Raw genomic sequence first — 13,940 nt, forward strand, 5'->3', positions numbered from 1 at the left:
TGTCTTCATTTCCTCTAGTTTTGCCAAAATTAACTACAAAATATCAGTTTTTACTCTTTATTTACTGACAATGATTTTACTCACCTCAGACATGTCCTGGCTTGGTCCTACACTTTCACTTCTATATTATACCTACGCTCATCTCTATTCATTTTGTTAACAAGCACATGAGTCCAGAAACAGATTAACTTGACAGATAGTTTGTACTTATCTTTCCTTTTTTATGTCCCTGGTTGTAGTTGCATAACTGAGGAGACAAACACAATTTTATGTTACTGAAGCAGCTTTAATGTTTTTTAAAATTTTTTACATTGTTACGAAATGAACAACTTTGCCATCTTTCTAGTGGCTCTTTTGTTTTGATTTCAGAGTGTGGTTACCACTCCTTTTAAAACTGGTAGATCTGATGTATATATTCCAAAATACTGTAGCAGCCAAGAAACAGATTGTCATTATTATGGCTATATATTCAGTTCTGTTAGTGAAAGGATTGCCACAAATTGTGTACCAAGAGACACCATTGGCTGGTAACTTTCCTCCAGGTAAGCAGTGGAAGTCAAAATATGCTTCATCATAATTGCTGGCACAGAGATACCGCTTTTTCTGCAAGACCTGTCAATGCAAGATCCAGTTATTTTCTTAATCATTTCACGTGAAATATTTGATTCTAGTTTTTAATTATCTTAATCTCTTGGTGATTTGAAGATATTAGATTTTAAAACTGCTATACATTTCTAATAAATATAGCAATTCACTTTAATTTTAACTAATGTACAGTTTTTTCGACCTTTTATTTTTGGAGTAATAGCCATAAATAAAGACAATTTGATAGTTTTCTCACTTACTAGTCCAAAAGCTGTCTGTACTGGAACTGTTTCATCACAAGGTCCAACACGTTCATGGAATCCTGTTGAAATCTCATTTTCTGGGTGGCCAAAAAGGACCATTCCCAAAAAGAGAGAGTAATGGACCACTAGGTGTGCAAGAATTAACTTGTTCCATCTGCAATCAGTTCCTGAAAGTTTTTTTTTAATTGACGGTCAACATTAACAGATTGATGATTTCAGTTTATTATACATTTGGACATCAGGAAATTTTGCAATTTACACCAATTCATATTATTCATTCATTTATCAATTCAATGTATGTCATACAACATACCACAGAACAGAACACTGAGGGATGAGAAATAAGAAAAGATACACATTGGAAACAATGTCTATAAATTTGTCTTTTATTTACTCATACATATCATGTTCAATAAATCTCATCTTGAAGGAGAGCCTTCGGGGATGTGAGATTACACTAACTGTTGTAATGGATAGGCAGGTTATCCAGTTTTGGGACTTGCAAGCAATTAAAGCGGCACTTGAATTGCTTCAAATGTGTTTCTGTAAGTGTAAAAATTACAGTGTTTGAAACTTCCTGACAGATTAAAACTGTGTCCTGGACTGGGACTCGAAACTGGGGCTTTTGCTTCTGGCAAGTAAGTCCTTTACCAACTGACTTGTTGAGGCATGAGTAATAACCTACCATCACAGATTTACCCTCACTAGTACCATTATTCTATCTTCTAAACTTCTGAGAAATGCTCCTATATACATCACAACTGTAAGATTTTTATACAGGACATGTCACAATTAGTTGTGGCCACTTGCAGCTTCAAGCTGAGAAGGGTGCTAGTGCAAGTCCAAGATCTGTGTACAGAGCTTATCACAATTAATTGTGATAACTGATGAGGGTGAAAGTGTATGAGGCAGAAAGTGGGTGGAGTGCCAGTGATAAGTCAGCAGATGGAAAAATGTTTGTGAACTGGTCCTGTGCATAGCTAAAGCTCCTAGAAGAAAATGTGCTGTGGAGAAATTCGTTAGCCACAGCTGTGGTATAACATTCAGTAATTTGATTATGAACAATACATTCTAGGGCTCTGAATACAATGGATAAGATACAGACTAGTTGGCAGTCAAAAGGTGACTATGCATTTCTAGTTATAGGGATAGGTTATGGCACCGAAAAATGAATGTTTGGCAGATAATTCAGAACCACACTTTGGAGGTAGAATCTTCTCATTGGGGGATGTAGGAAAAGAGGGAGTGCTGAGAAAATACTGACCTAAAAGAGGTTTATATACAAGAAAGTGAGTTTTTGTACTAACATAAACATTTTCTGTAAGTGTGAGACCTTTATTTTCACTTTGCCCTAGAATTACTGTGACCACTGTGGGCTGTTTCTAAAGACTTGGATCTGGTTATTCATGATCTACTGCTCATGGAGTTTTGCAAACAAGGTATCCATAGAGTACCTTAGAATTGGTTTAAGTCATATCTTTAGAAATACACCATGAAAACAGAAATTACTTTTCAGGATGTAGTAAAATTAGTTACAGAATACCTCAAGACACTATGTTACCCATCTGTTACACTTGTATCTCAGGAATGATTTACCACACCACTTGGCTGCACCAGTGTAGATGATACTAGTCTTTTGAAGCTCATTTGCAGCAGAAAGTATCAGTGACCAAAGGAAAAGAAAGAAGTTATAGAGACAACTGCATGATAGAAATGAAAAGAAAACAGCATGGATAAACTTTAAAGGTAGATAAAAGCTGGAAATAATATAGTTTTTATGAGCATTAGTGAATGATTATTTAGGATGAGAATAGAATGTCTGACTACTGAGAAAAGTTTTCAAAATGCTGAGAAGCTACTGCAATGTTGAAACAGTGCTGTGTGCTTATTACACAAATGTGCACAGCCAGTTACAGAATTGTGTGAAGTTCTGGGGAAATGCAAGTTTATCAAATTGATCACTAAAATAAAAAAATAGCAATGAATATAATGAGAGAGTTTACCAATAAGGATAGTGCAGGAACAGTATTAAGAATTTAAAATTATAACTCTTCTGGGACTATACATATAAGAATGTATGTGTATTACCTGAAATCGCTCGGGTAGTTTTCTGCATTAAACAAAAAATTTCACAATTATGGAAATAGAAGTAAGAATGATTTTCATAACAGGACCTTGTACCTGAAAAGTGTATGTTACAAAAAAAGGTAAAGTCTGTGACTGAACTATCACATATAGGGTACAGGCTTTCATGACAGCGAAACTAGAGGGGGGGGGGGGGGGGGGGAGGGGTTAGCTGGTCCATTGTCCCTGCTGATTTTTACTCCCGGGATAGGCCCCCAATACTCATTTGACAGCAGGTTGAATGGACCTGGGGGCATTGTGAAGGGAATGATATGAGGAAAAATCTAGGGCCAAATGGTGACTTGTAAGCAGACATAAAAAAGTTCCAGTTCCGACCCTATTAAGAATCTGCATAATACTATCTTTTAAATTATTTTCTCGAAAGAAAAACACCTGACTACACTATATTTTTCCTGTCCCTGATAGCTACAATAGTGAAAGGGGGGGGGGGAGGCAGCCCTCCTTGAACCTGGGTATGAGTGCCCTGGCCCACAGTCACAAAAAGTATTTTATTTCTGCCAAAAATAATTTTCAATGCCTTGCATGCAAAAATAAAGGACATAAAACTATTAAGTTCATTGGATATGATGATGGAAAATCCTTGTTGAAATGTAAATAATGGAAGGAGTAGGAGTAACAACTCACCATTTACTGGGTGGTTATAATTAAAGTGCAACTACTCACTTAGGTCCTGTGTGGGCTGTAGCATCTCATCAATGTCCCTTGTGCTCTTGCTGAACAAATTGTGTAAGTGCTGTTTAATAATAAAATCAACTTTTTGCCTTTTCCAACCGTTTGACCCTTATTGCCCGTGTCCCATTCCTAATCCATTACATATGGATAGAATTCTGTATGTCATTCTTGCATTCACAGTGGCAGATTCAGATCAGATGGCTAAACTTGGAAGTAACTTATTTCCTGTGTAAATCGGTTCTGCATTAGAATATCTACCAAATTTTGTTGCCATACGATAATTACAGCTCGCAATGGATGTCTGTGAGTAGTTACACTTTAATTATAAGCACCCAGTAGTTAAGATGTTATCATCAATAGATACATAAAAAAGACTGAGAATACTTAGGAGAAGAAGAACTTCTTAGCTGAGATCGCTTCAAAAACTTGATTGTAGATATCAGTTTTGGTAAAACTAAATTATCATTTTCAGATCTGTAATAAAATTATAAGAAGTGATGCAAAATGTTATACAACTAATGCATCATTAACCTATAGATTATTTTTTCGTTCTTTTCTTTTCTTATGTATAAGCTATATGTAAACCGAATGAGTTATAGACACCGCCAAAGGTAAATTAATGAGTTGTTTTGTGGCAAGGATAATGTTTTGATACATTGTTAAATACGTGTGTGAAACAAAGTAAGAGATACGCTCTTCAGTTTATTAATTCATGTACCTTCACCCTTATGATTCGGGAAGTGGTAGCATACGGATGTATGCTTGGGTCTGTTGTACCAGCATTGTTAAAAAGTGTATTTTCATCATTCATTAAAAGTGTTATAAAAAGTTATTAGAAAAGAAATATTTATTCACATGGTTATGAGGTCAACTCCTATCTGTTCATCATTTCACTCGCCGCCGAGATCCTGCATCAAGAGGTTCAGTGCAGACAAGTATAACTTATGCGTTATCCAGAGGAGCGTTCCTGCAGTGACATTGTTACAATCAGGACTAAACACAATGGAATTAACATGAAGATAGACAAGTTCAATGGTTTCAGTGATTATTTGGTACCGCGCACTACTGGAAGCAGCAATAAGTAATGCAAATTACGATTATTGACCTTGAATGTAATGATAGTAAAAGTCTGTTGATAATGGTATCAGTTAAAGTTCACCCAAGATTGTGGAAAGATTCATGAATTACCATCAAATTTCTTTTCAACTATTCTTTCCAATCAATCTTTTCAATTATTCAGGCAATTATTAATTAATTTCCATTGCTACATACCTATTCAATAGCGACCGTTTAAAGGCCAGAGCTGAGTGAAATATGAACATACCTTTCAATTGTTGAGATAAAAATTTTTGAGCTTAATGATTCATATTATTGTTACAAGGAACTGATGAAACTTTCATTGTATTTGTTACATGTCCATGAGATTGGGAATGATAAAAACACTGAAGAGCAAATTAAAATTAAATTATGCCAACAAACAAGAAGAGCCGGGAATGCTGGCTTCAGTGGTAAAGGTAGGAAGCTGCTATGCTCTATCCTTCTATGGCCGTGCTTGGCACCTTCACTTTGGCAGTAGATAGTCTCTTTTCCTTCCAATTAATGTCCTTTACAGGAAGAGCATTTCTACAGAAAGGACAAAAATTTGTACGAAGTCATCATTAAAGTGCAAGACAAGTCATTTAAATTCTATAAGACTGTGTCAGATAATAGTCAGGTTTATTAGTGAATACACCGCTAAATCTACTTTAATTGGAAAGTACCAAGACAGACAAAATTTCGTATTTGAAAGAATTTTATTCATAATTTTGTTAAAAGCTGTTTACAATGGAGTCAAAGGAAATGGCCACTGTTGGACATTTATTACAAAATGCAATATGCCAAGATGTCGGAAATCCGAGCTTGGCAACAGTTGAAGGTAACATGTCAACTCGTGAGCTGGCCAATGACAACCAATACAACAAGGTTGGCATGCCAATATCAATATATGATGACACTGGTAATGTAACTAATCATGATGGCACTTTTATGATGCTTCATGAGACACTTTCTCGGTTCTCACTGGGAAATATTTTTTCAAATAGTGAAACTGAAATGCGCAACAGGGAAAATTCCTTTGATTAATTGCTGACCACATTGTGAATGCAAGAACAGGAAACAGTTCATAGAAATAATGTAAATAGTAGTGAGATGCACAGTTTGACAAACCTCATGCAACATATAACACAACTTGAGGGTGTGACACAGCAGTTCACAAAACATCAGGAAAATATAGGGCAACAGTTTACTCAGCAAAATCAGGCATCTAACAGCTTCAAGAATAATATTAGTCAACAGTTCAGTGAGATGAGCTAAACTATATGCACTGAATTATCTGACAAACTATCCGGGAAGTTGACAGAACTAGATGAGCAACTAAAACAAGAAATAATTACCGACATATCCCGCAAAATAAATATGTTAGCGGAAAGAGTATCATCCACAGATGATAAACAGGAACAACTAACAGGTGAGTTACAAAACCTTAGTGAAGCATATTTCCAAATTTAGGAGACGCAGTCCCAAGTGGACGTGTCAATAAAAAAGGTGACGAACGCAGTCAGCGAACTGCAAGCTGTGGATAAAAACTTACCTACCGAAGTACAAAAATTAAGTGTAAGAGTGGACCAGTTAAGTTTAGAGTCAAAATTTGCCATGAAACAAAGAGATAAGATATGTGCAGATATAAAGGAAATAACTGAAAAAGCTGAAGCCGGGATGCTGGATAAGGGCAGCACCCTTGCTGAAAATGTAGTGTCAGAGTGAAAACTTTCTATAGATGCAGTAGAAGAAGCTCTAAAAGGGAAGGAAAGTCAATTTCTAGCTAAAATAGATTCAGGTTTAAAGGAAGCTGAGGGAAGGTTACAAGGTGGTATTGCTAAAACTACTGACATTCCATAACAACATTTGACAGAAAATAAAGCCCATGCTTTTAAAGAAGTTAGATACTTTCACTGATTACCCACAACACATGGCTAGCCTGCTGAAGGAAAATAGTGAAGGTTGCAGAATGCAGCAACACTTGCAGGCAGCTGTAACTGTCGAGCAAGTGCAGTTGCCATGCATCATGCTACAAGCGAACATAAACACGCCTGTCACTGATAGTGCGGTGTTTGTCAACAATACTTGCAGATGAAGGATTACTTAGGCATCAACAATTTCTGGTATTTACCGCTGAAGGGAAAAAAACAAACCCCTCGCCTTTATCAGAGCATTTTGAAATGATTTACCTCGTACCTGGACCGAATCCCAGAAAATTAGATTTGTTGTTGGATACACACAGGGTAAAGTTCTACTATGGGCTATGGACATAGCACTACTGTGAACAGTTGGAGAGAATCTTTCAGGATAAATATTGGCATGAGGCAAAACGATTGGTCTGGTCAAAATGATAAACAAATGACATACAACAATTTTGTGAAAAAAATATACACAAAAAGCAGTTTTTATAAGAGCTTACCTTGCATTTGTGGCTTTGGACTCCTCTCAGATGTCCATATAATTGCCAAGAAGACAGTGAAGATGATAAAGAATGTGACTTCACTATGAATTTTTGCAATATCATGCAAAGGGTGATACAGAGGAAGGAACAGCAGGACTCCACCTGGAGTACCCAACAAAGCTGCCAGAGTGCAGTTTTTAATCTCTTGAAGGAAACTAGAAAGAGAAAGCAGATCTTTGGGTATGTTTAATTTCTTTCTAATCAGCTATCTTAAAATAAATCTCTTTCCTCTCCCCCCCCTCTCTTTCTCACACACACACACACACACACACACACACACACACACACACACTGAAAAGGAGAAAAAGACAACAGTGATTTTTACACTGGTAGTATTTGAACCTCCCATGACTGTATACACATGAAACAATAGTTTTTGTAGGTGAACATGTAAAAACCTCTGCTGCTTGTTGACAAAACAGTTCTGTGCATAATCATAGAACCAGAAGCTGTGTTAACATGCATATCCCCCAAAAGAGAACATATACCCTGGAAAACTGCGCAACAACCAATAGACTGATTCAAACTGGGAAGTATGTAGACCTCTTTTAGAACAAATTAAAGTTTTTTTCTGATGAATTATAGTTCTTATTCATTAAATGTTTTCCTTGTAAACTCATGATGTAAAATCATTGTAGTTTATGTAAAGCTGAATAATTATATACATGCAAATTAGAGTACAGTCTATTCTGCTAAATAATGTCAAATCCTTTTATTTTATATAATCATCATTAAAACAAAAATTTAATAGAGGGAAACATTCCACGTGGGAAAAATATATCTCAAAACAAAGATGATGAGACTTACCAAACAAAAGTGCTGGCAGGTCGATAGACACACAAACAAACACAAACATACACACAAAATTCAAGCTTTTGCAACAAACGGTTGCTTCGTCAGGAAAGAGGGAAGGAGAGGAAAAGACGAAAGGATGTGTGTTTTAAGAGAGAGGGTAAGGAGTCATTCCAATCCGGGGAGCGGAAAGACTTACCTTAGGGGGAAAAAAGGACAGGTATACACTCGCACACACACACACATATCCATCCGCATATACACAGACACAAGCAGACATTTACAAATGTCTGCTTGTGTCTGTGTATATGCGGATGGATATGTGTGTGTGTGCGAGTGTATACCTGTCCTTTTTTCCCCCTAAGGTAAGTCTTTCCGCTCCCGGGATTGGAATGACTCCTTACCCTCTCTCTTAAAACCCACATCCTTTTGTCTTCCCTCTCCTTCCCTCTTTCCTGACGAAGCAACCATTTGTTGCGAAAGCTTGAATTTTGTGTGTATGTTTGTGTGTCTATCGACCTGCCAGCGCTTTTGTTTGGTAAGTCTCATCATCTTTGTTTTTAGATATATTAAAACATAAATTAGTGTATAGACTCATGGCAGAACATATCTAGTATTAATGTCAAATTTTAAACTGAATTTGGCTTGTCCTAGGTCTGTATAAGATATAACAGGACTAAATGTAAGTAAAAAAATAAATATTCCTTTGAGGCTGAAAAGTATTTTTTACTGAAACTGGCAGCAGATTTTCTAAATTATAATAGTGGGTTTACTATCTATACTTAAAAATAAAAAATTGTTCAGTAGTGCAGTTTACTTTCACATGTGACAGAATTGATAAGAAACACATACCTGCCAGGTTTCCACCTCGCATCACGCCAGGCAGTGATCCAGAAACAAAAGCTTGCAGCAAATGTTGCATGAAAATAATATGAATTCCAAGGGACCCAATAATGGCGATCAGCAATGTTTGGGTCTGTGTCATGCCATGACCAGTGAATAAATTTGACTGACACTATGTCGTACGGTATGTCAATTAATACAACCAGGAGTCCAGCTGCAAACAATATGAGTTTAAGTTACCTGCATATTTTTATCATTCAAACTGTAGTTAACTGTTCTCGCTATTTTGTTGTTTTATTGCACTAAATACTAAATTCTTATAAATCAAATGATGTTAATTACTATTCTTAATTATTATAACCTGCTTTTACAAATAAACAAACAGAAAGAAAAAAAGCCCCAAACCCGTACTAAAGTACTGAACAGATGAGTGCAAGAGGAGACATACTGAAGAGTGTCATTCATATTGAGTATTGTGTTATTGATGTCCATCTGCTGCAGGGGTCTATTGCATATTTTACTTGGAATGACATGGCCTGATTGAACAGATAGTTCCTTTTTGCTGTTGTCAAATAACAATTTGAAAGTACTGACCTCATAAATCACATTTGTTTGGACATCTAATATTACAAAAAGGATGGATCACAATAAATCAGACTGCATCCCTGATTTAGGAAAAGATTGTAATCAGTATTTTATCAAAATACATCAAAGAAAATTCCTTTTGAGTTTCTGAGCAGATCCTGATATAATAATAGGATATTGACCCTGATTCCAACAAAGTCATAAATAGGCTCAGAATTGCCTCAATAGCAAATGCAGCCACTGTTGTTCATACACTACTTTATGATTCAATAGCTTAATGCCATTTGCAATGACAATTTATAAAAATTAACTATCACAAAAAACAGCATGTGCAAACTCATCTTTTGTAACTTTAAAGCCTGTAGTGGGAACTGATTTCTGGCTTAAAATGTTAAAAAAAGAAACACCTGTTGTCAATTAATGAAAAACAAAGAAACAAGAAGGATTGGTTTTGGCTGGAAGATCAGGAGGCTGTAACTGGAACTATTCACATCATACAGACATGTATGTGGAGGTTGTCAGGCTTGAACACCCTGTCAGGTATAGAAGTAATTGTGTATGGAGATTGTTGTGGACTGACAAGACAGCCAGTCCACAGTGACGGGTAACCGAAAGGCACGCGTTTACACACGCCGGCTGGCGTTAGGTCTGAAACAGGATACATAATGAATGCTATAAAGAAAAGTACGTAGCTGCTGGAATACTTAACTTTAATCCATCATTTATATACAGAGTTCTTGATGATACAAGTGAGACTCTCTCTAGAAATGGTTAATGGCGCCTTGCTAGGTCGTAGCCATGGACTTAGCTGAAGGCTATTCTAACTATCTCTCGGCAAATGAGAGAAAGGCTTCGTTAGTGTAGTCGCTAGCAAAGTCGTCCGTACAACTGGGGTGAGTGCTAGTACGTCTCTCTAGACCTGCCGTGTGGTGGCGCTCGGTCTGCAATTACTGACAGTGGCGACACGCGGGTCCGATATGTACTAATGGACCGTGGCCGATTTAAAAGCTACCACCTAGCAAGCGTGGTGTCTGGCGGTGACACCACAGATATATTAAATGCTGTTACTGTATAGCTAAATTATAAATTTGATGAACCACAAGTTCTGGCACATTTGTAGGATAATGGGGCAAAAAACCTTTCTGCCGAGATGACTTGTATGAAAAATCACAAAAACTGTGAGGTAGCATATGAAATATCATTCATTCATTGCAATGGGACATGGTACAGCAACTGTAGAGCTATAATGCATGTGATAAACACATTCTTCATTTCAGGTAAGAATGTTGAAGGATACTCATACTATATAAATTCACAATTGCTCCTGTAAAAGTGGTGGAGGTAAGGAAATATTTACAAATACCCACAAGTTAAAATATCCTGGAATGACTTGCATGTATGTTATGGCAGGGCTGTGGAGAGAGGTTAGATTAAATGCATGAACCAGCAAGCAATAACATAACTCTCTCTCTATTAAACACAATGGGACAAGAAAAGCTGATTTATGTGATGATACAATAGTATTATATATATCCTGCACTTCACAGTGATTTGCATAAGACAGATGTGAACCTATATATGACTACAAAAGTTATTACTACTATAAAAATCAAAATATTAAAAGCTACATACATACTTTATCAAATAGTGTTGGAAAACCTAGGACAAACTACAGCAGTTGCAACAACAGTTGGCTTGACACTTCTCATATTACTTTGTACCTTTAATGGCTACCATAAGACATGTGTAGGAGTATGTTAAATCTTTCATTTACCCTGTAGGAAAAAATTTCACATTGGGAGGAACATGGGGCAGTGAGCAGTTTCGAAATGTGTGGGATCACCTTGGTACAGTTCCTTCCTCAAACCTATGAACTGACTAGTCGAGTCAGTTATAAGGGTGGCTAAAGTTTGATGTGGATTATGAACTGTGTTGCAACTCTGCAGTTTTCACATTAAAATATCAGTTACAGAGATGAAAGAAATGATAAGTGGCAGAAAAAATTCTAGGACAGACTGGGGATCAAATCCCATACTTTTGGATTTGTAGTGTGCCAGTTACCCACCAAGCCAATGAGACTTATGTGTATTGTTTTTATAGCTTTATATAGATTAAATTCTAGTCTAGCAGCAATGGAAATATATGGATAGAAAGAATAAATGCTGATGCGTGGCAGAAACATGTAACAGGAGAAAGGTATTACTAGTTTTTGAGCTAAAACCCTTTTCTTTTTGGTTTAAGGAGACAGTCTGACAGAACATATCCACACAGACATCCAAACACACACTGACTTATGGCTCTGGTGAGGCTGACTCATTATGAGAGGTTACTCCTGCTGACAGCAGTGTAAAGAGGGGAAAAGCCTGTGGCTGAGGAACAGACAAGGGGAGGGCGAAAATGTCAAGGTAATGAGAAGTAGGGCAATCTAGTGAGGGAAACTGCTGCCTCTCAGTGGTAGTAGCAAGAGGAAGACTTAAGAAACAGGAAAGCAGTCAGGCGGAAAATGGCAGGATGGAGAAATGAGGGAAAGGGCAAGGAGATGAAATGGAACTAGCAGAGGTTTAGTCCAAGGGGATCATGATAAAGGAAAGTATGCAGAAAGGAGAGATTTTACATGTGTAATTCAGAGAGGCTGCTTGTATGGGAGAGGATCCAAATGTTTTGGGATGCCCATTTACATAGATAGACAGCTTTTTCATTGTCCATTACTCATCTTGCTCAATAAATACCGCCAAGAAGAAGATCTACATCTACATCTGCATTTACATCTACACTACATTATATGATCAAAAGTATCCGGACAGTTGGCTGAAACTGACTTACAAGTTTGTGGTGCCTTCCATTGTAATGCTGGAATTCAATATGGTGTTCGCCCACCCTTAGCCTTGATGACAGCTTCCACTCTTGCAGGCATATGTTCAGTCAGGGCTGGAGGGTTTCTTGGGGAATGGCAGCCCATTTTTCACAGAGTGCTGCACTGAGGAGAGGTATCGATGTTGCTTGGTGAGGCCTGGCACGAAGTCGGCATTCCAAAATATCCCAAAGGTGATTCATGTCAGGACTCCGTGCAGGACAGTCCATTACAGGGATGTTATTGTCATGTAACCACTCTGCCACAGGCTGTGCATTATGAACTGGTGCTCGACCGTGTTGAAAGATGCAATCACTATCCTTGAATTGCTCTTCAACAGTGGGATGCAAGAAGGTGCTTAAAACATCAAGGTAGGCCTGCGCTGTGATTGTGCCATGCAAAACAAGGGGTGCGAGTCCCATCCATGAGAAACATGACCACACCATAACACCACAGCCTCTGAATTTTACAGTTGGCCCCTCACACACTGGCAGATGACATTCACTGGGCATTCACCATACTCACACCTGCCATCGGATTGCCATGGTTTGTCACTCCACACACAACATCCAATGTTTACGCTCCTTACATCAAGTGGGGTGTTGTTTGGCATTTGCTGGTGTGATGTGTTGCTTATGAGCAGCCATTCTACCATGAAATCAAAGTTTTCTCACCTCCCATCTAACTGTCATAGTACTTGCAGTGGATCCTGACACAGTTTGGAATTCCTGTGTGATAGTCTAGGTAGATGTCTACCTATTACACATTACGAACCTTTTCAACTGTCGGCAGTCTCTGTCAGTCAACAGACGAGGTTGGCCTGTATGCTTTTGTGCTGTATGTGTCCCTTCACTTTTCCACTTCACTGTCACATCAGAAGCAGTGGACCTAGAGATGTTTAGGAGTGTGGAAATCTCGTGTACAGACATATGACACAAGTGACACCCAATCCCTGACCTCATTCGTAGTCCGTGAGTTCCACGGAGAACCACATTCTGCTCTCTCATGATGTCTAACGACTACTGAGGTCACTGATATGGAGTACCTGGCAGTAGGTGGCAGCACAATGCACCTAATGTGAAAAATGTATGTTTTTGGCGGTGTCTGGATACTTTTGATCACACCACTTTTGATCAAACCACTGTGAAGTAGATGGCAGAGGGGATGTCCCATTGTACCATGTATTAGGGTTTCTACCTGTTCTGTTCATGTAAGGAGCATAGGAAGGATGATTGTTTGAATGCCTCTGTGCATGCTGTGATTATTCTAATATTATCCTCACAATCCATATGTGAGCAATACATAGGGAGTTGTAGGGTATTGACAGAATAATGATTTAAAGCCGGTTCTTGAAACTTTGTTAGTGGACTTCCTTGCGATAGTTTACACCAATCTTTAAGAGCCTGTTAGCACATTTTCTTCAGTGCCTCTGTAACACTTTCCCATGAGTCAAACAAACCTTTCACCATTCATGCTACCCTTCTCTGTATACTTTCAATATTGCCTGTTAATCCTATTTGGTGTAGGTCCCACACACTTGAGCAGTGTTCTAGAATGGTTCGAATTGCTGATTTGCAAGCAATCTCCTTTGTAGACTGATTGCACTTTTCCAGTATTCTACCAATAAACAGAAGCCTACCACCTGCTCTACCCATCACTGAACCTA

At 37.8% G+C, this 13,940-nt stretch overlaps 1 protein-coding gene across 1 annotated transcript in view; it reads right to left on the reverse strand.

The window, feature by feature from the left end:
* Positions 1-265: 265 nt before the first annotated feature.
* The window catches only part of LOC126187735 (uncharacterized), a 113,284-nt gene continuing 99,609 nt past the window's right edge, over positions 266-13,940 (reverse strand). The window contains exons 5-8 of the mRNA XM_049928984.1: positions 8,848-9,052; positions 7,162-7,358; positions 846-1,015; positions 266-612 (exon numbers count right to left, since the gene is read on the reverse strand). Of these exons, the coding sequence (XP_049784941.1) occupies positions 343-612; positions 846-1,015; positions 7,162-7,358; positions 8,848-9,052 (842 nt within the window). The 3' untranslated portion in view covers positions 266-342. The remainder of the gene's footprint in view (positions 613-845; positions 1,016-7,161; positions 7,359-8,847; positions 9,053-13,940) is intronic.

Source organism: Schistocerca cancellata, chromosome 5 (genome assembly GCF_023864275.1).
Source record: "Schistocerca cancellata isolate TAMUIC-IGC-003103 chromosome 5, iqSchCanc2.1, whole genome shotgun sequence".
Taxonomy (NCBI): Eukaryota; Metazoa; Arthropoda; class Insecta; order Orthoptera; family Acrididae; genus Schistocerca; species Schistocerca cancellata.